The sequence below is a fragment of the Lithobates pipiens genome, unplaced genomic scaffold, assembly GCF_037356315.1.
Source record: "Lithobates pipiens isolate NorthernLeopardFrog02 unplaced genomic scaffold, aLitPip1_a1.2 Scaffold_16, whole genome shotgun sequence".
NCBI lineage: Eukaryota > Metazoa > Chordata > Amphibia > Anura > Ranidae > Lithobates > Lithobates pipiens.
This window is the reverse complement of record NW_027507748.1, coordinates 318,802,301-318,827,621: the sequence shown is the minus strand read 5'-3', so window position 1 is coordinate 318,827,621 and position 25,321 is coordinate 318,802,301. Positions and strand designations below refer to the sequence as shown.

Sequence of the window (25,321 nt, the reverse complement as noted above, 5' to 3'; positions counted from 1 at the left end):
TCAGATTTACCAAAACCATATAATATGAGGTCAAACCTTAGGGGTTACAATGTGTATGCAATCAGGCAGGTCCTTACACTACATGGTTTTGGTAAATCTGAAGACAAAAATCAGCTGAAAAACTGATAGTGTGTATGGGGCTAAAGGGGTTAACATCCCTGGTGGAGTTATATAAAAGACCCCAGCACTATTACAGGGGTGCTGGGCCTTTAAGCTGGCCATACACTGGTAGACTTTTCATTTAATTCGGAACTATCTTTCAATCTTCTAATAGTTAATTGGGTCAAATCAAAGTTTGTTTTTCATCACTGCAGCCGAAAACGAATCAAAGAAGCAGGATGGAAAATTTCTCGAATGAACGAAATTCTAATCCTACATACATCCAGTATACACAGATTTTTTTTATTTTTTCATTCAATCTGTGGGCTAAACGGAAAAAAATATAATAATAATAATAATAAAAAAAAAAAAGAACAGATTTTCCCATCAATGACATACAGCACAGATGGAGGAATCTCCCACTGTGGATCCTGCATTTTGACAGTATCCAATTAGAATACCCGGAGAGCAGCTGCAACTGATTGGATGCAGCCGCTGTTCAGCTGAAATGTGTAGCCCAGGTCCTTCCATTTTTTTTGTTTGCCATTTTATCTTTTGATTTTTACATTGAAAGACGTTGGGTGGGAGGTGGCTAACAGGGCCACCCATACAGCTAATTTCCTGTTGAACCAGCTGAAATGTGTACAGTGTGTACCCAGCCTAACAGTGATTGTGGTTTTGGTTCAGGAAATACTAAAATGGAATGTTAAAAGCAAACAATTTTTTTAGTACTTTCAAACGACATTTGCCAAGTCTCTGATGGCATTATCAAATGTACCAACTGTAGGCAGATTAAATCTGACTACAGCAATGAGATTTCTTCATACAAATATCTATCAATATACGGACAAATTTAATCACCATTACTCACAAGAAAGAAAAGGCACATGTGACTGTGTGACATCTAGCCTGCAGAGGAGGCGGGTCAGCACCGTCAGTCACATGAATAATTTAGTATTTATTTACGCAATGTTAACAGATACTTACACAGTTAAGCTGTACACACTCTATGTTTTTTTTTGCTTAACGATTTTGAAACACCATGTTTGGTATCTATCTGGGCAGTATTTTGATGATAAATGATCACCAACAGCTTAAGACCTATGAAATTCTGGTGTCTGCCACATCTGCTTTGTAGCAATGAAATGCACCTGTGTATGGGCAGGCATATCTTATAGTAGAATATACAACCTGTACATTACAGGATGGATTGCAAGCCTCTCTGCCTATCATCTTTGGCTTCAATACCTTAGTCAGCTATATGCTATGAAAATTTTCATCTAGTTCCTGATGAACCAGCCACATTTTGATCAGATGGTGGCCCTGTCTTCACCCTCCTGCCTGTCAAACTTCGACCACAAAATCCATAAAGCCAGACAGAAAACTGTCAGCCGAATAAGTTTGGTTGTTTTGACAGGTGCTGACTGTCAGCATACAATAGACTGGCAGGGGGATTCATTCATCTGCACTATTTAGCTTGGATGGAGGAATCCGTTTTCAAAAACATTTAATAAAACTCTAACTGTATATACGGTCAATTTTTGAGTCCCTCTGGGGTTGATTTACTAAAGTCAAAGAACTTAGTAAATAAGATAAAGCTTCACTTTGCAAAGATTACGCAATCATGTGCAAGGAAAATGAAATAAACAGCATTTTTGGCTGCATGTGATTGGGTGATGGAAGTCAGCAGAGCTTCTACTCATTTACTAAGCTCTGGAGAAACTGCACAGTCTATTTGACTTTAGTAAATAAACCCCAATCAGTTACTGATGCATAACAATCATGCAGCAAGTGACATTGAGGCACCTAATCTGCATACTAATCCTGGCTCAGTAACTTGGAAAGTAATGAAGCCATAGACAACCAGTCAACTAGCATTTTCAGGAGGAGAATTCTGCAATGACTATTTCGGGACAGGTATCAAGGTAATTTCAGGGGAAAAAAAACAGTATAGCACAGTGATGGCGAACCTTGGCACTCCAGATGTTTTGGAACTACATTTCCCATGATGCCCATGCACTCTGCAGTGTAGTTGAGCATCATGGGAAATGTAGTTCCAAAACATCTGGGGTGCCAAGGTTGGCCATCACTGGTATAGCATAACAAAAGTGGTAGTAAACTGCACCTGGCAAAAAAAAAAAAAAAATGCCCCTGCAAAGGCAATGGCATAATGTGCTAGTATGTATCGCATACTAGCACATTCTGAAATACTTACCTTAGGGCTTCCATCTTCAACTGGTCTTCTTTCTGTGTTTTGGCTGTATGAATGGCCGATGACGTCACTTCCTTGCATGCGCACAGGAGCTGTCGGCTGCAGCATGGAGCTCTGAAGGTATATATATATAATATATATATATATATATATATATTTTTTTTTTTATTTATTCATTCTAGTTTTAGGTAAAGTAGGGAAGGGTTAAAACCTCCCGTACAATATTTTTTTGCTGCACGGTTGGGGAGATTTTCATTAAGTCTGTGTCCTGGAGACACAACAGGAAATAAGAGAAAATCCCCTCAAAGTGGGAGTTTCTGTCATAGTTGTCCCCAGAACATTTGTCACATTTATTTAATTTAAAGTAGAACCTCATCCAAAAAGGGAAGTTCTGCTCTTCCTCCTCCTCCCTCCCTCTTCACACTTGGTAGTTTATTCTTTTTTGGGGAGAGTGGGTATCTGATTTTGACAGGTACCCGCTCCCCCACTTCCGGTCAAATGGCTGCATTGATCCGAGAGGAAGTTCGGCCCCTCTCCTTCCCCTGCAGCCTTCTGGGACACATCACAGGTCCCAGAAGACTGCGGAACCAATCACAAAGTGCAGTGTGGTTTGCGCATGTGCGGTTGGAAGCTGGCTGTGAAGCCGCAAGGCTTTACTGCTGGTATCCCTTAGTGAAGACGCTGGCAACTGCACCCGATTGAAGAATCGGCTTGGGTGGGGACATCGCTGGACCTAGGGGCAGGTAAGTCTCCTTGTATTAAAAGTCAGTAGCTATAGTATATGTAGCTGCCTACTTTGAATTTTTTGGGGAGACGAGCTGCTCTTTAACCTCAACTTTTGCTCTGGCAGCAACTGTAACATTTTTCAGTCTTGGGCTGGCCATACACGGTTGGAATCTTGGCCAGTTAAGCAGGAACTGGACAAGATTCAAACCGTTACTTGGCAGCATGAATGTACCAAGTTTATCAATCATTCGATCAACTTGGGTACAACCAGCCTGCCGGATTCTCTAGTGATTATCACTAGTTGCTGCTATAGCCCCTAGCAATAATCACTGTTCCCACTGGGAGAAGACAATGGCTCAGCAGGAGGTATTACCCTGTCAGCATTGTCTGTGTTGATGGGGGGAATCATGCAAATTTATTTCCAGCAAAAACTTGCACCGTGTATGGCCTGCCTTGGTGACATTGGTCAGCAGTAAAAATAGAGATAATCTCTCCAGAAGCAACATAGTCAACAAGAGAAAAATGTTATATATATTTTTTTAAACCCACAGGAAGGAGGATCTATCCTTCCTTCCTCCATACAGTTTTGCCTTTACATACTTAACACTTTAAAGGAGAGATGATTAGCTTTGCATGTTGTCAAACTACATACCCCAGCATGCTCTACGGTGTACAGAGACTTCTTTAAAAATACATGAAAGGAATTGTTACTTGCTTGAAACATTAGCAGCAAAATGGAGAGGTATATGGAGATTTCTGTAACTTGATATTTGTCTAATCCCATTGGTCATTATCAGTAATTAATATTATTTTACAGGAGAAGATAACATTTCAGCTTCATTTCATCAACTATGGTGGCCTGAAGGCTTCACCACAGCAATGAGAAAAACTGTACTTGTTTATATATGAGAATTTAGATACCTACAACTCTTGATGAGATTGTATAGTGATGCTATAACCTTACCACCACACACATGTATTTAAAGTAACATTAAGTGCCCGTTCACACAGGGGCGACACGACTTGCAGCGCGACTCACAGACGCGACCTGCACACGACTTCAGCAGCGACTTGCAAAACGACTGTATAGAAGTCAATGCAAGTCGCCTGAAGTCGCCCCAAAATAGTACAGGAACCTTTTTCTAAGTCGGAGCGACTTGAGTCGCTCCTATTAGAACGGTTCCATAGTACAGAACGGAGCGCGACTTGTCGGGCGACTAAGTCGCCTGACAAGTCGCGGTAGTGTGAACGGGCACTAAAGTGTTACTAAACCCACAACAGTAAAAATCGGTCTGTATATGCAGTAAAGAATGCTTATTATACTCACTGTGGATCCTTGGGGTTAATCTTGCCTATTATGTAAAAAGGCTTTTTGATACTGTCTTCTCTGATCCCCCCCTTCTTCCACAGTCCCAACATCCATCTCCTGGTAATACAGAGCCTTGGGGGCACTCTACACATGCTCAGTTTGTGTATTGCTAGGGAGTTATTTTTTGGGGAGGGTGCATGTAATTGGCACAAGACCAATCAGCGCTGTCCAGTTTGTACTTACTAAAATAATTTCATTTCCATGTTCTGTGTACTGTGGGAGACCGGATATAGTGAATGTAGGGTCCTCGGTTTAGTAACACTGTAAACCCTATTTTTTTTTAAAGAACTACAGGAGCTTGATGTACAGACTTGCATTACTGTCCACTCCTACATGTTTCAAATGTTTAATTTCTTGCAGTTTCCCATGGTCTCCCTAAAGCTTGCCCCCATTTCTGATATAAGGGTGGCTCCCTACCTGGCAGGGTCCTATAGAGCCACCCTTTCCTGTGCACTTTCAGCAACATGTATAGGCAGCCCAAGAGGTTCAAACACCTCTGTTCTTCCTCCAAAGGAAGTGTGCTGTCAATCACTTTTCTTGGAGCAGAGGCCTGCTGACCACTTACAGTAAATACTGCAAATGCTACAGGCAGCTTCTTCTAGGTTAGACGGCGCACATGTGTGCCCCCTGCCAACCCATGTGGAGTCCAATTACAGCACAGGCTGGCAGGGGGGCACGCACATGCATGCCGCCTAACACAGAAGGAGCTGCTGATGTACAGGTACGTGATTGTGCCGGTACCTGCCGGCCGTTCGCAGTTTGACAGCTGATTTCAGCCTTTGATTTTGGCTGAAGTCAGCTGATCGCTGTGGCCAATCACACACAGTTCCATGTTTAAAAGTAGCACACGTTGCATATTGTTAGACACACACCGTTAACTCTTTGATTGCCCCTAGATGTTAACTCGTTCCCAGCCAGTGTCATTAGTACAGTGTCAGTGTACAGTACTATCACTGTATAAGTGTCAATAACTACGTCAGTGTCAGTTAGTGACCCTCCAAGATAGTTATCTCTAGATTTCCCGCCACCCTATCACAGTCACACTATAAGTCACTGATCACCGCCATTACAGTATAGTGTCTGTAGCTGTGTAAATTTCAGTATATATACACACACATATATCCATACATACATACCCCATTGGATATGTTTTATAAAACAGAAATTACAAAATATTGTTTTATATATAATTTAAAAAAAACACAGTAGTGACCAAATGCCACCACAAGAAAGCTCTATTTGTGTGAAAAATATATATAAAAATTTAATTTGCATACAGTGCCGTATGACCGCACAATCGCTGGTTAAAGTAGAGAAGTGCTGAATAGCACTGGTCATAAGGGGGGAAAACCTTCCGGTGGTCAAGTGGTTAAAGATGAGCTTTTATAATTTAAATACATAATAAGTAATGTATGAAGAAGAGCAGTCTAGCTATCATTTTTTTCAAATAAAAACAAACTGGCTACTCTTGATAACACGTTTTGAAAAGTTCAGCAAAATGTCTAGTCAGCAAATACCAGTTTTCCTGATTCCTCCATACTGTGCTTGCAACTCCACTACACATACAAATGACCCCAGCTAGCAATCCTCTGGAGATCTCTCAGCTTCTAGTCTCTCAATTAGCTTGACCCAGGCATCCAAGCCTATAATCAACATGATCAGCTAATTGGTGGGAATGCTGTTATCTACAGCTTGCAGCACAGTGAATAGCTGCCAGCCACTGTGATTGCAGACAAAAATATACCATGGTATCAGTTGCAGCGCCAGAGCATCATGACATTGGGTCAGACATGAAATGAACCACACACAATGCCATTTATAACAGGCTCAATTCACAAATCTTTAACACAAGGATAAGGATCTTTACTTTAGCCATGTGATATTAAAGTGGACCTTCACCTTCGTTTCTTTTTGTTTTTCAATTTCCTCTTTGGTTTTGATGGGCCATGCTTGATAAACACACACAGCAAAGCCAGCAGTGCTCTGTAGTTATCTGCTGCTCAGCAGCTGCACACCTGGACCTAAAACTCCATCTCAGGTCAGCCATAGACAGAGCAATTTTCTTTCCTGCAACCACGGCTGGAAGAACACAGGAATTATTAGTCACTATAACAACCTCTATAGCAATAATCGCATGTAAAAATCCCAAAAGATGGTCGTACCCAAGTTGAATACTCAATCAACTTAGGTACATTCTGCCTAGTTTGAATCTCAGCCGGTTCCTGAGATTCAAACTGTATATGGCCGGCTTTACTCTCTGGCATATATCCAAATTTCCTTGTTTTTGTTTTGCAATTGCGTGAAGGAAGGTGAGAAGAATTTTCATTAAAGAAAGTAAGTATGGAGTAAAGGCCTGCTTTATTTTCAAATCTCATTTTGATAATAAGGATTCCTATCCTGGTGTGTTAGTGAATTGAGCTGTGTCCCTTTAAATGGAACAGTATGATAGGAGCAAGTACAGTAACAAAAGTAAAATGCAATGTTACCTGGTGGTGCTACGCGATCCTGATACTTTGGTTCATAGATACTGATGGTTAACAGAAGCACTTGAATGGTCCCAATAAATATACCAGCTAAACACCCATAGAAGATTAAATAGAAGAGGAGGATTTTAACTGCAAAATAAAAATATAAAAAAAGTTATTAATACCTTTATATATCAAATAAGCCAAGTTAACAATACAATATCCGTGTGTGTGTGATATATATATATATATATATATATATTTATTTTTAAACTAATAACTTAGACCTCTATTTAATAATACCCTATAACAACCAGGGTTACATTTATGCTGATGCATTATGATTGCCTATCCTCTACCCACTAATGACCCTATAACCCTATAGTCTGGAAGAGTCACTATAGCTGCCCATACACCAGTAGAATTCCATGTGAATTTCTGAAAAGAAATGTCAGAGCATTCGATCTCGTCATTGAGTCAACCAATTTCATCCAAAGGCCCATTAATACGTCTGAGAACCCATTCAAATTTCAGGTCTGGACGAAATGTTAAGTGGTTGTAAACCTCTGAAATTAAAAATGAACAAAGCATATAGCTCTATAGCAGGGGTCTCCAAACTTTCTAAACAAAGGGCCAGTTTACTGTCCTTTAGACTTTAGGGGGTCCAAACCGTGTCCATCTGGAGTAGAAAATACAGTTGGAGTATGCACCATCATTTTTGTCATTGGGAGGAATTGTACCCTATTGTTTGATTGGTAGGAATTGTGCCCCATCATTGGGCTTCATTGTTGGTGTCATATGAGGAAACTGTGCGCCTTCATTGGTGTCAGTGAATGAAATAGTACCCCAGTGGCCAGATAAAAGCAAGCAAAGGGCAACATCTGCCCCCCCCCCAAGCTGCAGTTTGGAGACCTCTGCTCTATAGTATGTACTAACCTCAATCCAAATAACATAACATAATAACATAATGTGATTTCTGTCTCAACCACATGTATCATTTATGCTTAGAGCATGTGCATTACTATATTTTAAATTTTTTCCTGAACAGAAATCACATACACTGTTAGAATGATGTTTGTTTAGATAAGAAAAATTAGAAATATTTTCCACCCTGCTCCTTTGAATTTTCTCATCACTACAGCTGGCTGTACCCCATTAGCCATAAGAAAAACATGTGAATGAAATTCTACTGGTGTATGGCCAGTTATTATCTCACATCAGTTTACAGCAAATAGGGTCTATTACGCTTGTTAGGGCAATTTCTGCGAGAGAAGTCTAACTTGTGACGTAACCCAGAGTCCGATCCGGTTTTGCTTTGCATGTGGAAAGCGAGACGTATCTAAAGAGGATTGTTAATTAAAAAGCTCCATGTGGAACGATAAGCCTAGTTACACAAAGGCCTAGCCACCCTTTACTTTTGCTAGTGTCAGGAAAAGGCATGTTCATAGTTAAAGCTGGTATCCAGGCAGCACTGAGCAAGTGTCAATGACGTCAGGGAGATTTGGAAATTTTTTCCACAGCTCAGCCATAGCAGAGAAGAAAAGCAACATTGCTTCTAAGCAAACACGCTGCCTCTAAATTCGCCCGGGCTTTAGGCTGTCATTGTACTTTCACGCAGGCCCTGATTTGCATATGGAAACACCGTGATCTGCAAACCACATACATGTCATTGGACATAATAAAAACAAGAAATCTGATAAAGCGCTTCACTAATCACATACCGTACATTACACAGAATGATAAGATAGTCTAGCTTTAGGCAACCAGAAACAATTTGCCGAGGATATGCACCACAGCCACATCTGTTCAGCCTCAATTAAAGTCAATTAACGTAGCCGAGGCCAGAGCACTCAGATGCTACCTCACTGACAACAATATTCAGTATGTCTATCAACGGCAGCCTGTAGAAAATATCACTTCACCTTGCATTAACCAACATCTAGTACTTGTATTTCAAATGATGCAATTTCCATTATATACAAAAAGCATTAGGCCCCCATTCGCACCAGAGTGTTTTATTGCACCATTCCCAAAGCAAAACAACACCCAAAATGAAGAAGCCCATTTTTCTCAAGGGGCCTGTTCACAGCTAAGCATTATGTCATTTGTTGTGATGTGAGGCTTGGGGCAGAAGCCTCTTAGACTTTACTGGGAGCGCTGGAAAACACATTTTTATGTGGGTTTTTCAGGTACTTCCATTTAAAAGTCTGGTGGCTCAGAACATACAATTCTTCTTCTGTACTATAAGGCATACATACAAAGCTGCCTCTAAATCACCCGACTATGCTCATGCAGTGTGAACGAGGGGTTAAACCAGCAAAAAAGTCACTTTGCAAGTACAGATTGGTCCATGGGACTGTACTATACCATAGCAGTAAGTAACACACACACACACTTCACACCTAACCTAACTCACAATTTTTGTACCATATATAACCATATATGTAGTGCATACAATTGGATTCATAACATACAAACTAACAATCTCAAAGAGCACAAATTAATTTTCTTAAATTAAGAAATCTGAAGAGCGGAAGAAAAAACAAAGAGGATAATAACCATAATAATATTCTATACAAGCCATACATAAACCTAGGTTCCATTGAACTTTGGGGTTCCCCCAGAGGTTCTTTGCCCTGTGACTGATTGATGCCCCAGCTGATGGTGTCTGCATAAGGTGAACATTCTAAATACCACTGTAAGGAGGCATTCATCCCACTAGCCATCAATGTAAGAGGGGGTATTCTTCCCATTGACCATTATTGAAAGGGGTGCATTACGACTACCTATCACCTATCTAATGGGGGCATGCTTCCCACTGACCACCAAGAGGGGCATTCCTCTCATTGACCACGAATGTAAGAGAAGCATTCTTTCTATTGACCACCAATGTAAGGAGGGCATTTTGTTTACTTATCACCTATCTAAGGGGGCATTCTTCCCACTGACCACCAATGTAAGAAGGGCATTCTTCCCACTGACCACCAATGTAAGAATGGCATTCTTCCCACTGACCACCAATGTAAGAATGGCATTCTTCCCACTGACCACCAATGTAAGGGCATTCTTCCCACTGACCACTAATGTAAGAAGGGCATTCTTCCCACTGACCACCAATGTAAGAGGGGCATTTTTCCCACTGACCACCAATGTAAGTGGGGCATCCTTCTCATTTACCACCAATGTAAAAGGTGCATTCTTCTCACTGACCGCCAATGTAAGAGGGCCATTATTCCCAGTGACCACCAATGTAAGTGGGGCATTCTTCTCATTTACCACCAATGTAAAAGGTGCATTCTTCTCACTGATCACCAAATGTAAGTGGGCATTCTTCTCACTGACCACCAATGTAAGAGGGGTATTCTTCTCACTGGCCACCAATGTAAGTGGGGCATTCTTCTCATTGACCACCAATGTAAGAAGGGCATTCTTCTCATTGACCACCAATGTAAAAGTGGCATTCTTGTTACTGATCACCACTGTATTTTTCTATTGACCTTCAATTGACCAAAGCCTACCAGGGGTTCTCTAAGAACTGAATTTTCTTTCTAGGGTTCTTCTAAGGTAAAAAAAAAAAAAGACTGAAAGATGCTCCCTACTTCAAGGACATAAACTGCTAAAAGAACGGAAAGGCCCAATGTCCTTGTGGTGCCCATCAAGGTGATGCTTGGCCTCCCTGATATTGTATGCCACGCTGTAAAAACGCATATTTCATACGGGCTTCATTTCCAGTGTGTTTCACACAAAATAGAACTAATCCTGGGTGCAATTTTCTTTAATGAGGTTTCCATAACGACCAAAGATCATCAATTATGAATGATTTAACAAAGAGAGAGAGGGAGAGAAAGGCAAAAATCCGTAGGAGGCGCTCAAAATACTTTCGACATGCCTGCTTCTATTGTGCACCTTGCAGGCCTAAACTCAGGTTACAGCCGGTTGCTAGGATACGACCTCTGGAGGGACCTGCTGGTTCACGACAGTTGTCCCTTGCCTCCAGATAGGTCTAGCCCAGGCGTTAGATCACCTTCTCCAGTGCTGCTGCCAATCCCCAATCTGCATGTACTACATGCCCAGCCTGCATCCACATCCCACCTCTAAACCTGTCACCTTGACTAACCTTGAGCACTGATGCAGAATTAACTCTACTGGGGTGACTCATCAAATAGCCAAACCTCCACAAAGGTCAAGGGTTAGATCAATGCCAGTGTTGGGTCCCTCCCTCCCCTAATGGGCTCCCCTCTGCGGATTTTCCATGGCAAGCTGCAATCCCCCCTCCCTTGTTAGATGTGTAGTGGGTGATGATGATGATGACACACACAGGGTTCTCTCTCTCCTCCTCCTCCCTCTCGTCTCAGCTCTTATAGATCGCCTACATGGGCGTCCTTCACAATGACCTTCCCCCCCAAAACCAGGATGTCTGATCTGACAGTAGAAAGGTGTCCCCAAGCAGATCATTGACTGTCACAATACACGTCCACCCTCTGATCACCCCCCCCCCCTCCTCTCATTCTATAACACCCCACCCGCCCCCATGGGTGATCCTGCTCATACTTACACCAGCTGCCACCTGTTCTGCCCAGAAACTCCTTCTTCTCCGGGTTCCAGATGAATTTCTTCCAGCCTCCATCGTTCTCCTTGGCTTTATCCCTTGCCATGCTGCTTCTTCTTCTTTTTTTTTACTTGACTTTTTGTGCTTTGTAGATTGGTCAGATGTCCCCTCCCTTGTGCTGCTTCCTGGTTACAAAGGCTAGAAGATTTGGAGGTGATCGGACTTGGCACTGCGGATGGCGATCACATAGGAAGAATGTGTAGGGAAGGGGGGGAAGCTTTTACAATCACAGGCCCTGCCGGCGAGAAACTTGGACCCGGCGAGATCGTCTCTCTTCTCCCCCACTTAATATATCTACCTTGTTCGGAAGAGGGGCGGGATCCGTGAAGGAGGAAGGCCAATAAGAGCAAAGGCGGGGCGGGGAGTAGAGGCGGGGCTGGGGAAACTGCAGAATCAAGGACGAGGGCGAGGAAGTGTCTGGCCACGCCTACTTCTCGTAGAGAGAAGGGAAAAAAAACGAACAAGGTGGTGCAAAGTACAAAATGGTGCAGATATGAGGGAGCGGGGAGACTTCAGAGGGATAAGTGGGGACACTCAGAACCCCTTATGACGTATGAGCTCGTAGCCCCCGTGCATGTCTGCGCACATTGGAGGCGGTGATGCTCTGTCTGGGATGAAGGTCGTGAGTAGAGAATATCACGCACCTGCCTGAGGAGAAGGAGGAGCGGGATGGAGGCGAGGGAGGTGGAGGGGGGAGAAAATTTGCTGAGCACCAGCTAGCTAGGCGACCATTACACCCCCATAATAAGAATTACGCCTCACACAGCTGCTGCATCACTATTATGCGGACAACGGCCCCAAAAAGCCAAGAGAGACAGGTGTAGCCAATAGCTGGCCGTGCCCGCTCCCCTCATGCCATTTCTTCACCTATTTGCCCTTCTGGAACTTTACAAGCATTTCCCTTCGTGCCCGCGCCACGTGACCTGAGCGTTACACTTTAATGCACACCAAGCCCCGCCCACCCCCAGGAATGTGCAGGAAAGGGGACCGGCTGCACCCGGTTATGGAGGGTTACAGCACCTGACTGGATGGAGAGCACACAGGTCTCTGCAGCACCTCAGCCCTGTCTGTATTGGAGTATGGCTGAGGAGGGAACAACAGCTGTGCTGTGCTATCTCCTCAGACAAAGCAACCCACAGGAAAGGGTTAAAGGAGATAGCCAGTCACCCCTAAGCAATTGTGAAGCCTGCCACTCTAAAAAGTATATGATCCCTGGGCCAGTCACCTATAGGTCTTATTCACATGATGCCAGGGCCATACCCACATGAGGTGCTCCTTGCATCTAAATGCTACTCCCAATATGACATCCATATGAGTGCATATGTACCAGCCCCAAATGTGTCTGTGTCTGCAGCTGCTGAGTCCCAATTGGCATGAACTAGACCAGTGTTTCTCAACTCCAGTCCTCAAGGCGCCCCAACAGGTCATGTTTTCAGCCTAACCGTTATTTTGCACAGGCGATTTGATCAGTTACACGGCCTTAGTAATTACCATAGCAGTTTTTATCTGAGGGAAAACATGACCTGTTGGGGCGCCTTGACGAGTGAAGTTGAGAAACACTGAACTGGACTGCCTGCACAAGATTGCATGAAACACCTAGTGTGGGTAAACACAGCCCTCACCTGTAAGCTGTAGGACCGCTGTGTGAACGAGGCTCTAGACTTCAATGGGAGCACATGAAAATGCGTAAAAACTCATAGTTGTCAACAGTCCAGATATGCCTGGGATATTCATGGAATTCAGACCCATGTCCTGGGCAGAATCCCAGAAAATAGGCTTTGTCACGGGCAGGGGCGCACTGTGCTGGGTGGTCGGATCCCCATAAAAAGGCAGCACTGTTCCACTGTCACCAGGTGCGGCGTGCAGATGGTCACAGTGTCATCCCTGCATGAGGTGAGGGAGAAGAAACTCTCTTAGACCCGAACAGTAATTGAAAGTGTCTCTCTCCCTCTCTTTCTCTTTCTTTTTCCCTCCCTCTCTCTCCTAATCCTCTCTCTTTCTCCCCCTTCTCTCTCTTCCTCCCCCCTCTCTCTCGCCCTCTCTCTCTCCCATCTCTTCCCCCCTCTCTCTTTCCTCCCTCTCTCTCGCCCTCTCTCCCATCTCTTCCCCCTCTCTCTCCCCCTCTCTCTTTCCCCTCCCTCTCTCTCTCCCAATCCTCTCTCTCTTACCTCTCTTTTCCCCTCCCTCTCTCTCCCCTCTCTCTCCCAATCCTCTCTTCCCCTCTCTCTCTCCCCCTCTTCTCCCCTCCCTCTCTCTCCCCTCTCTTCCTCCCCCTCTCTCCCAATCCTCTCTCTCTCCCCTCTATTTTCCCCTCCCAATCCTCTCTCCCCTCTCTTTTCCCCTCCCTCTCTCTCCTCTCTCTCTCTCTCTCTCTCTCTCTCTCTCTCTCTCCCCTCTTTTCCCCTCTCTCTCTCCCCCTCTTCTCCCCTCTCTCTCCCCTTTCTTCCCCCCTCTCTCTCCCAATCCTCTCTCTTCTCCCCTCTCTCTCCCAATCCTCTCCCCTTCCCCTCCATTTTCCCCTCCCGCTCTCTCCCCTCTCTTTTCCCCTCCCTCTCTCTCCCAATCCTCTCTCTCTCCCCTCTATTTTCCCCTCCCTCTCTCTCCCTCCTCTCTTACCTCTCTTTCCTCCCCTCCCTCCTCTACCCTCCCCTCATCTCTTCGCCAATCCTCTCTTTCCCCCTCTCTCTCTCCTCCCTCTTCTCCCCTCCCCTCTCTCCCCCTCTTCTTCCTCCCCCTCTCTCCCAATCCTCTCTCTCTCTCCCCTCTATTTTCCCCTCCCTATCTCTTCTCCCCTCCCTCTCTCTTCCCCCTCTCTCTCCCTCTCTCCCCTCTCTTCCTCCCTCCCTCTCTTTCTCCCAATCTTCCTCTCTCTCCACCCCCCTCTCTCTTCCCCTCCCTCTCCCTCCCCCCTCCCTCTCTCCATCTCTCCCCCTCCCTCCCTCTCCCCTTCCTCCCTCCCTCTCCCCCACCCCCTCTCTCTCCCCCACCCCCTCTCTCTCCCTCCATCTTTTTTTCCTTCTCTCTCTCTCCCCCTCCCTCTCTCGACCTCTTTCTCTCCCCCTCCCTATCACCCCTCTTTCTCTCTCCCTCTCTCCTCCCTCTCTCTCTCCCTCCGCTCCCTCTCTTTATCTCTCCCCTCTCTCTCCACCTCTCTCTCTCTGCCCCCTTCCTCCCTCTCTCCTCCTCCCTATCCTCCCTCCCCCTCTCTCCCTCCCCCTCTCCCTCCCCCTCTCTCTCCCCCCTCTCTCTGCCCCCTTCCTCCCTCTCTCCCCCTCCTTATCCCCCCTCTCTCTCTCTCCCTCCCTCTCCATCCTTCTTTCTTTCTCCTATTCTTTCTGCCTGATATTTTACATAATTGAAACCACACCCATTTTTCGCACACCACATTTTTTCCTTTCAGGTTAAAAAAAAAAAAGAAAAAGTCACCTAGTGGTTTACTACCGCTTTAAACAAAAGATTAACAGTAAGAAACAATGGCTTTGGGTTCAGTAATTACATATTTCCTGAGGCCTTAGGCCTTATTCACACTAACCGTAGTGGGAATTTGGATTCCCGCTCTTGATTATTTTTAGTTCAATTCTCACTCGGGAATGCGTGTTGCACATAAGGCAGCCTATTCATTTGTCGATTGTCGCACCAAAGAAGCTCAGAGACCCAATTTTGGCCCTGAGCCAGAAGCGATTTCGCACTTCCACTTTGCCATTCTCACACGATGAATGGCACCCAAACGCACATTGAGCATTTTTCCATGATCTGGAATCGTCTGCAAAATCGTGGCGATTATGCCCGAGATTCCAAATTGCCCATATGTGAACATGTTATTGCCATTTTAATGTCATTCATGATATCTTAATGTCATTTTTAAAGATGTTTTGTTAAAGTAGTATTAAACCTTCATTTATAAAAACACCTCTCTATATAAAATGCAATTTTTATCCCTAATAGTCAAATTTTTTTGAATTTACACTTTTCTAATAGTTTTATATACCTGAAGAATCTGCTTCAGCTTACTGGTGCTTTGCTTACCCCTAATTTTTTAGTGGGCAGTGCACATACAATTTTCTCTGATGCCAAGGGTGGGACTAAAAGTCCAGTGAGCACCTGCAATTGGATCTGGTAATGCGCATGTGCAGAAATATTATAGTTTTTACTGGTCTTGGCTTCACGAATGGAGGGATGCATAGAAGGATCACCTGTTTCTCCTGGTCTCGGCTGCATATATCTGTATAGTGCCAGGGGGAGCGTACACGCTACAGCGGCTCCATGGGGACCCGGCTTGTAAAAGGGGCAAGCACAGAAAGGAAAATTATATAAAAAGAATTAAAACAAAGCAATACAATAAAAAAAAAGAGCAGAAATAAAGAGCATTACAGTATATTGAATCAATACATAAGGCAACATGTACATATGGCTGTATGATTAAAAACTTGAATCCATTGGGTTGAATGACACTATAGTGCATAGCTCCCAACTGTTCCGGGTTTCAGGGGACTATTCCTGATTTGGAAGAAAGTCCTTCTGTACCTCTTTCCTCTTCAGTTGTCCCTCATTTTGGTCTGATCTACAGTCACCGGCCACTTTATTAGGTACACCTGTTCGATTGCTTGGTTACAGAAATTGCTAACCACCTATCACACGGCAGCAACTCAATGCATTTAAGTATCTAGACGTGTTCTTCGACTCTCTCCGAAGTTCAAACCAAGCATCAGAATTGGGAAGAAAGGGGAATTTGGTGACTTTGATCGTGGCATGGCTGTTGGTGCCAGACAGGCTGGTCTGAGTATTTCAAAAACTGCTGATCTACTGGGATTTTCACACACAACCATCTCTAGGGTTTACAGAGGAGGGTCTGAAAAAGAGAAAATATCTAGTGAGCGGCAGTTATGTGGATGAAAATGCCTTATTGATGTCAGAGGTTAGATGAGAATGGGAGACTGGTTCCAGATGATAGAAAGGCAACAGTAACTTAAATAACCACTTGTTACAACCAAGGTATGCAGAATGCCATCTCTGAATGCACAACACATCGAACCTTGAAGCAGATTGGCTACAGCAGCAGAAGACCACACCGGGTACCTCTCCTGTCAGCCAAGAACAGGAAACTGAGGCTACAATTCACACAGGCTCGCCAAAATTAGACAACAGGATATTGGAAAAACTTTGCCTGGACTGATGAGTCTTGATTTCAGCTGTGGCATTCAGATGGGTCAGAATTTAGCATAAACAACATGAAAGCATGCATCCATCCTGCCTCCTATCAGCAGTTCAGGCTGGGGGTGGTGGTGTAATGGTGTGGGAGATATTTTCTTGGCACACTTTGGGTCCCTTAGTACCAACTGAGTATCATTTAAATGCAGCAGCCTACCTGAGTATTGTTGCTGACCATGTCCATCCCTTTATGACTACAGTGTACTCGTCTTCTGATGGCTACCTCCAGCAGGTTAATGCACCAGGTCACAAAGCTCAAATCATTTCACCACTGGTTTCTTGAACATGACAATGAGATCCCTGTACTCAAATGGCCTCCACAGTCACCAGATCTCAATGTGGTGTGGGGTGTGGTGGAACAGGAGATTCACATCATGGATGTGCAGCCGACAAATCTGCAGCAACTGCGTGATGCTATCATGGAGCAAAATCTCTGAGGAATGTTTCCAACACCTTGTTGAATCTATGCCACAAAGAATTAAGGCAGTTCTGAAGGCAAAAGTGGGTCCATCCTGGTACTAGCAATGTATACCTAATAAAGTGGCTGGGGAGTATATATAGTTGTATATAAAATGCACTATTTATCTTTCCAAAAGTGTTTCACAATGCTAAATCTTTTATCCAGTTTCTACATTTTTGCATTTGTAAATGCCAATAGCCAATATAAAGGAATATTAGTAAAAAAATATATAAAATAAAAAAACACTTGTGCTTTTAACTAATCATTTTTTGTATAAATCTCCTTTAAGGTGGCACAGCAGGGGGTCTGTCCCGCACCTACATACTTTTGCTGAGAGGCGTCCCTCGTTTCCATCTCAGAAAGGTACACTTTATGGTTTGGGGTGACAACTGTCTTTCAGCCATGCTCCTGTGTTGTCACCCTGCCCCTTTTCCCCATAATGAATACTGTATGCAGCTGTGCTTACACATATTACTCAGGCATGGTCCGCCGTTGTCATTGCCTGGGAATCAGTCTGGAGCAATGATATATAGACACTAGACCTTGCTTGTGGCGCATGTGGTCAGGAAGCGTCTGAAAGAGGCTGGAGGAGATCTGCAGTACTGAGATAAAACAAATGATGAATAAAATGTGAAAACAGTATTTTAAATTTTTTTTTTATAAAAATACATTACTTTTTTTTATAGTACACAATGCTTTAGCAAACAAAATGTCATTCAATTAGAGTTAACATTTATTATGTTGTGCAGGAACTGGCTGGACGCACTCAAGGGATGCGTTATGTAGGGTTTGAGCCATTTATTAATCCTTGCATGTAGAGGAACGTATATCTGAACACTTCACCCTGTCTGGATTCCATATACCTCAAATAACCCAGCCCTGTATCAATTAGCAGTTGGGCAAGATCCTTCTTATTAGTAAGGAAAGGGTTAAAAATCTTATAGCCGCTGAATGCCTTTCGTTGCTTTCCGTAATTGTTTGTTTTAAATTGTGTAATTTATTTTGTAATCCCTCAGAATTCCGAAGAGCGTCTCTCAGATACCGGATACCTACAGATTAAATTGGAACCAAGACAAAAAGCGGAGGATAAGGTGACCTCAACAAGGTCAGATGGATTGTGTCTGTTCTACTTTCTTATGGTCAGTGCTCATCAACAGTGAGATTTAATCTATCTTGGCATATAGGACCGAGATGCTGAGTGACACCTATGTTTTCATAGGTGATACTAGTGCCCTTGTTGCAGCATTGCTAGATAGGTGGAACCCCTCCAGCAAGGGTAGGTAGGATGGATTATGTATCAATGTTTTTTTATCCTTTCTCTAAGGCTGGTCCCTTGGCTGCGGTCCCTTGAGTGAAGCAAGCTATAGAGAGGAGGGAGTGAAGAAAGGGATTTATCATTAACCAACCACTTACTCAAGGTCACAATCACATTCAGGCTGGTTCGAAAGCATTTTCCTCTATTGTCCTAGGCAGTTCATTCCTGCAGTTTATTGCCAGGTAAAAGGTTCACTTTCCTTGCAGCTGCGATAAAATACAGATTGTTCTGGTTAGTTGCCCAGCAGGACAGTACATGAGTTCATATGATAGACTAGTGAAAAGAGATATGACATTCTGTAGCACTAAGCAAATGAAAGAAACCAGCCAGCACTCCTTAAAGTGGAACAGCTCAAAAAAAAGAGGGAACAGGCAGAGGATATTTAAAGTGGAATTAAACCATCCTATCTTGTTCGGCCAAGGAAGCTGCTATCTTGGCCTCTGTTTAATCTACACCTGCCATGATGCACATGCGATCAGTTATGACACCATTGAAAGCACAACCAATGGGAATGCTACATTTCTGGGCCATGCCGTTTTTTGAAACTGTTAATAGATGAGTTTTCTTCTGCTTTAATGCAGAAGAGAGATGCTTTGTCTTTTACGCATTAAAGTTACTTACCTGCCTATTTACCCACTGTAGAAATTCGGCAAGCCCGAAGCTGACTACACTCCTGTGTATGCTCAGGAGAGACGTCACCCCTGCCCGGTGATTGAGACATGGAATCCAGCCACCCGAAGATGTTAACAGCTGGCGGGGAGCTCTGGGATCTTTCTATACTGACTGTCCAGTGTGGGACAGGATGTTGACTGTAGCACTAGGTAGAAATCTTAGAAAAATATTTTTAAATTTGAAAATACTTTATTTTTCAGGATAGTGTCTGATAATGTTTCGTGCTACTTAAAGCAGTAGTAAACTTTGTATTTTAACTTGTACCTACAGGTAGGCCAATAATAAGACTTAAACAAAAGGAAGAAAGCCTATCAAGAATTCAGTGAATAACCTTCCAAAACAAGGTTAAAAACACCACGCTGTCATAACTGAAGCAACCTTCTTGGTAGGCTTTCTTCGTCTTGTTTATGCGTGGCTTAGTCACGTGGACTGCACCACATGTGCATTGCCTAGGTGGTGATTGGTTGAGATACAATTAATTTATATGAATATATACTTTTTGACAGTTTAAGTGGGGGATCCAGGCTATGCTATTGGAATTTTTTCAATAATAAGGCTCGCCTGTACTCTGTACATACAGTTAAGATCGCCTAAACCTGCACCATTTAGGTGATATTCACATGTGTAGCAGCTGGTGACATCACTAGCACATGCGCACTAAGCTCTGAATGTAAAACAGACTCAAGTGCACCACCTATTGGGAATACTTTGCCGCAATAAAGAATTTGGCACACATGCGCAGCAGTGACATCATCGCAGCTCAGCCATTCATACCGATGAAAATCTGGAAGGAAGACCGAATAAAGATGGAATCCGGATCCGTTTTATGGGTAAGTCTGTCATAATGTGCTTTTATCCAGTGCCTTAGAGCACCTTATGCCATGACCCTGTACAGGGACCATTTTTTTTTTTTTTTTACAGTTTACTACTGGCAGTATGAAAGCGGTACATTGTTTTGCACAGAAATTTGTCATTTTATATTTTAGTCCTGTAAGTCTTAGTAATAACACAATAACTTAGATCTGTCCAAACAAGAGTCTAGTAAACATCCCGGATATGATAAAGTTTGAAACACAAAATCATAAATTATAATATAATAAATTACTATAAATAATTATAAAAAATAATAATAATAAAATTAATTTCCCCACGATTCACTATTGCTCAATTGTGCAAGTGTTCTAATTTACTACTATTGCTAGTTTCTAGCTGGTCTAAAACCACTTTTGACGTAAAGGGACACTTTTTGACTGCCATGGACAATCTCAAGTTTCCAGGCAGAAAGAACAGTATATATAATATAAAAGTGTAGGCAGGGCACTGGACAAAGCACTAGGGACAAAGGGGATCTGAAATGATTTGATACAGTAATATAATCTGTAAGATTACAGTGTACTGTATGTGTTATATATTTTGTACTTTTTGAATTTGCCTCCGGGCTCTGCCCTCATGTGTCACGACGCTCGCAGGGAATGGAGCCCGGTGTTCAGTCAAATTCTCCAACCCATCAGAATCTCCAACTTCTTAACTTCCGGTTTCTTTAAACCAGCAGTTTTTGACGAATTGGTGGTTGGACATAACACCGATAACCGAATAGAGTCTTGTGCAGGATATTATGAGTGGAGATTCTTATTCCGCTCCGATACTAGCTAAAAAATGGCCGCATCCGAGGCAGTGACAATTTTGTCCTCGTTAGCCACTGTGCTGTCAAAACAGCTTAGTCTTCCTGTGCCAGACTTGATTCGGTTGCCGGTGTCATGTCCAACCACCAATTAGTCAAAATCTACAATTACTGAGGGTTTAAATAAACCGAAAGTGATGTGGTTGGAGTTTCTGATGGTTTGGAGAAATTGACAGAACACCACCACACAGAGCATCGGGCAGAAGATCCAGCTGGGGGACACAACGGGGGGGATATTGCAAGATCCTGGGGACAAGGTAAGTAACCTGTACCAGAATTCTTCAATGTGGCTCGGGGGTTACCGCTAATGATAATGAAATGTAACCCAGAGCCACACTCGGGATTACCGCCAGGAGGGTTTTAAAGCACCTGTGCTTTTGTATTCATTAATAGCAAGGTCAGTTGCAGTAGATGTAAGAAATTAAACGTCACTACTAAAATACAAGCCACACTCAACTAGAAATGCAACTAATCTAAGTATTTTTGCAATCATAATCCCATTTAAGGGTTAACAAGCAACAGTAATGCACATACCAGAACAAAATATGCTGCTTTGCACATTCCGCTATAGTATGGAAAAGCTCACCTCTCATGGGCCAGTTAGGAGGTAGCACCTTGCCTTGATCAGCTCCCCAATGATCAAATGTTCTTTGTGTCTGAAAAAGCAGTTCTTCACTGCTATTCTCAGCAGAGCACACCAGCAGCCTCAGAAAACTACTGCTTTGGAACAGTTATTTTCTGATACAAAGAACAGCTTATCTCTGGGGGTTCAGAAAAGCAGTTCCAATGGTTTCAGTTGGTCCACTAGAAGATGTGGGGTTGGGTTTCTAATTTCTAGATGAAAGCAATGTTTTTTTATATTGTCACAATGCTACTGTTGGGCAGAAAATGGGCTAATTTATGACTCAAGTTAAACTCGCATAGTAAATTTGTTTCAATATGCTGCATTTCCTTGCCGTGCAGCAAGATTCATATATATATATATATATATATATATATATATATATATATATATATAGGCATTGTATTTCAAAATTCCTTAGTGCAATACCAATATATAAAATGCTTTTCCCAAACTGTGGGGGGAGATTTACTAAAACTGGAGAGTGCAACGTCTGATGCAGCTCTGCATAGAAACCAATCAGCTTCCAGGTTTTATTGTCAAAGCTTAATTAAACTAGCTGAAGTTAGAAGCTGATTGGCTACCATGCACAGCTGCGCCAGATTCTGAGCACTCCAGTTTTAGTAAATCTCCCCCACTGTGACACCTAATTTGTGTCTATACAACATTCTTTAATGTTTATCTGATTTACCAAATATACACACTTACATAAATAATAATCAAAATACAACACATAAATAGTTTTGCTCACTAAAACCAAATTACCCAAATATTAATTTAAAACATTAAAATCCATTATCTTTTTTTACTTAGAAACAATGAACCCAATCTATATATATTTCAACATACATATGTTAAATCCAGATATGTGTCCAAAAACATCCAAAAATTTGAAAAACTTTGGCTGACCATGCACTGATGCGCATATTGATATTTTGGAGGTTGTTTGACATACGATACTGTGAAATAGTATATTCTTTAGAGCTTTTTCTTGTTTTGTTTTGTTTTCTGGTCTTAATCTTTGTTTGTTGTATAATTGCAAAAACGAAAAGATAAAAAATAAATAAAAAAATTGTTGGTCAAACAGAAGCTGCATCCAGTCAGATGCAGGTGCTCTTTAGACATTGTGACAGATGCTGGTGCCGGGTGTCAGAATACAAAAACCACAGTGGAAGATTCGTCCATCCATGCTATATAGTATATACCCTGTTTCCCCTAAAATGAGACCTAGCATGATTGTCGACGATGGCTGCAATATAAGCCCTACCTCCCAAATAAGCCCTAGTTAAAGTCCTTCTAGGTCTTATTCTCACGCTAGGTCTTATTTTAGGGGAAACAGGGTAGGGCTGAAGGACAAGAAAATCTATCTGTATATGGCCAATACATGTATAGTCTAATAAATGTGCAAACATCTGTGCTCACAAAAATTATTAGATACTAATAGTTCTTTTCCTAAAGCCAGCCATAGATGGCTCGAATCTTGGCCATTTCAGTAGGGATAGGCCGAGATTTGATCCATCTGTGGGTAGGCTGAGTGTACCCAAATCGATCCATTGACTGACTTGGGTACAACAGCATCTCTGATTTTTAGCATGTGATTATTGCCAGCAGCTATAGTCGCTAGCAATAATCATTGTGTGGGAGAACACAATAGCTCTGTGGGAAGGATTCTCCCATCAACATTGATTTTCTTTCCTGCAGCCAAGGGTTGCGGGAAAGAAAATCACCTGACCCATGGCTTGCCCTGGGAGTGGTCACTCACCAGTTCCTTTTGGACCACCTATTATTAAAAGGATTGTTCAAATGGCGTGATTTATTAATACTTTGTGGTGCCCCTCCTAAGGATTCCCTTTAGCGTCCAATCATCTTCATCGTTTTTTCTATCTTTTCTTTGTTGCAGATGTAGCACCCTGGAGTTTAGGCAAAGATGCTCCTCACAATTTAATTGCCAGGGGTATTTACCCTGGTTAGTTGAGATATATTGATTCCTCCCTAAGTTTGGCCTGTTTGCACTTGTCTCTAGGTAGTTACCCTGGTTGATTGCTAGGGATCTACTGATTCCTCCATAAGTTTGGCCTGGTTGCACTTGTCTCTACTACCACTAGGTGGCCGGGTACTTGGTAGTACTAGATATGAGAAGGGCAACTCAAGGTCAGGTTATGGGTATATATGGGGTATCTCAGCCAATGGGCAGGGGTTTTCTTATATCCCTTGGCCTGCTGGCAGAGCCTATATATTTGGGTGAAGTCAGGTGATCTGTATTCTGTGCCACCTCAACGGCTGTCTGGGTGGACGGGTGTCGTGTTGCCCTGGGCTGCTAGGCTGGATATTGGGCCTATCCTGTGAGCATCTGGCTTCTAGGCTGTCAAAGGGCCTATGCAGAAGCAAGAGAGCAACGCAGGGTTGGGATTGTGGCTTGCAGTCCAACCAGATGTGAGATCCTGTAAGAGGTATAAGGGAAGCTGTCGCCACTAAGGGACCAACCACATTATTACCAGGGATCAGAGTGAGTAACTGAAGCAAGTACCGGAGCAGTATTCTCACCGAACAGGCACGGTGGAGAATCGGGAAACTTCAGGCATTGTTCAACCAGTGGAGGGGACGCTTACAGAGCAGCCTTGTGTGCCAACTAGAGACCGAGCAGGCCAGTGGGGTGAAGCTTGAGAAGTATATGGAGTGCAAAGCTCGGTACCCAGCAGAAAATCAGGGGTGACGCTTGAGGAAGATACCACCGTGAAGATTGGAGGAGCTCAAGGGATTCAGTGGCAGTGAATCAGTCTTCCTACTGAAGTTTTGGAGTCTGCTAATTGAAATTGCAACTACTTAAGGGTGTCCTGGCCTTAACCCTCTTTCCCCCATAAAAGTTTGTAAGAGAAATAAACATCTCTTTTGCATTCAAGAAGTGTCTGGCTGCCAATAACTTCCACCTTGCACCTACTATGCCCCACAACCCACCATATACAGAAGGATGTCAGCTATCTCTAGCCCTGGAGGTTCTCATTGGACTGAAGGAGACCGGAGACCTTGCTACACAAATAAAGGTAAGATAAGCATGCATAGCATAAATCATACTGTATAACTTTTTTTTTGCATATTTATTATTTATTAATATTTTATTCCCTAAAAGATAATCATCACAGAGGCATAGAGTACACAACTGGTGGTAAGAATTTTTTTATTTGATTATGATGCAGCAAAATTGATAAATCTCTCCTTTAGGATTTCTTATAGGGTGTGAAAGGTTAAAAAGCACCATACACAAGTAAAGTTTATCTCATAGCGCAGACAATTTTGTCTATATTTTGTAAATGAGTAGGGAGCACAAACAATCATACTATGAGCTTTGAGCGACTGACATCACTAGGAACAAATGGGTTAGAATTTTCCATATGATTTTCTGTGGAAATTACTAAAAAGCACACTACTACTACCTAGTAATAGCTAGATTAATTGATATGCATTGTATATTGGATTTATATAGTTGCTCATACACATGCTGATCAGTCTGTCCAAGACTTCTCCTTTGTACAGCAGGGTTCTTGATCTACAGCTAACTGGGCTATACATGGTGATGAACATGCCTAGGTATATACAGCATTTTAAGTGTGTACATCTCCCCACATCACTCAGGAAAGGGGCAAAATAATGGTTGTTCCCATAAATCCCTTTATTTAGATAATTTTTCATCCTGCCAGAATAATACCTAAATCGATAACAAAGGGGATCTGCAGGGGCAGTCTATATATGAGGCAGTTATTCGCTTTATTGACAATGTTATATGCATTTACCATTGGCAATACAGTGAATAAATTAATCTGCATGTGGGTGACTTATATAAGACATGAATGAAACTAATCATTTGGCAGTAAACAATATGATTTTT

At 42.8% G+C, this 25,321-nt stretch overlaps 1 protein-coding gene across 1 annotated transcript in view; it reads right to left on the bottom strand.

Moving 5' to 3' along the window:
* Positions 1–11,773, bottom strand: part of ATP1B1 (ATPase Na+/K+ transporting subunit beta 1) — a 28,642-nt gene extending 16,869 nt beyond the window's left edge. The window contains exons 1-2 of the mRNA XM_077481677.1: positions 11,427–11,773; positions 6,893–7,021 (exon numbers count right to left, since the gene is read on the bottom strand). Coding sequence (XP_077337803.1) covers positions 6,893–7,021; positions 11,427–11,526 — 229 coding nt within the window. The 5' untranslated portion in view covers positions 11,527–11,773. The remainder of the gene's footprint in view (positions 1–6,892; positions 7,022–11,426) is intronic.
* Positions 11,774–25,321: the final 13,548 nt, after the last annotated feature.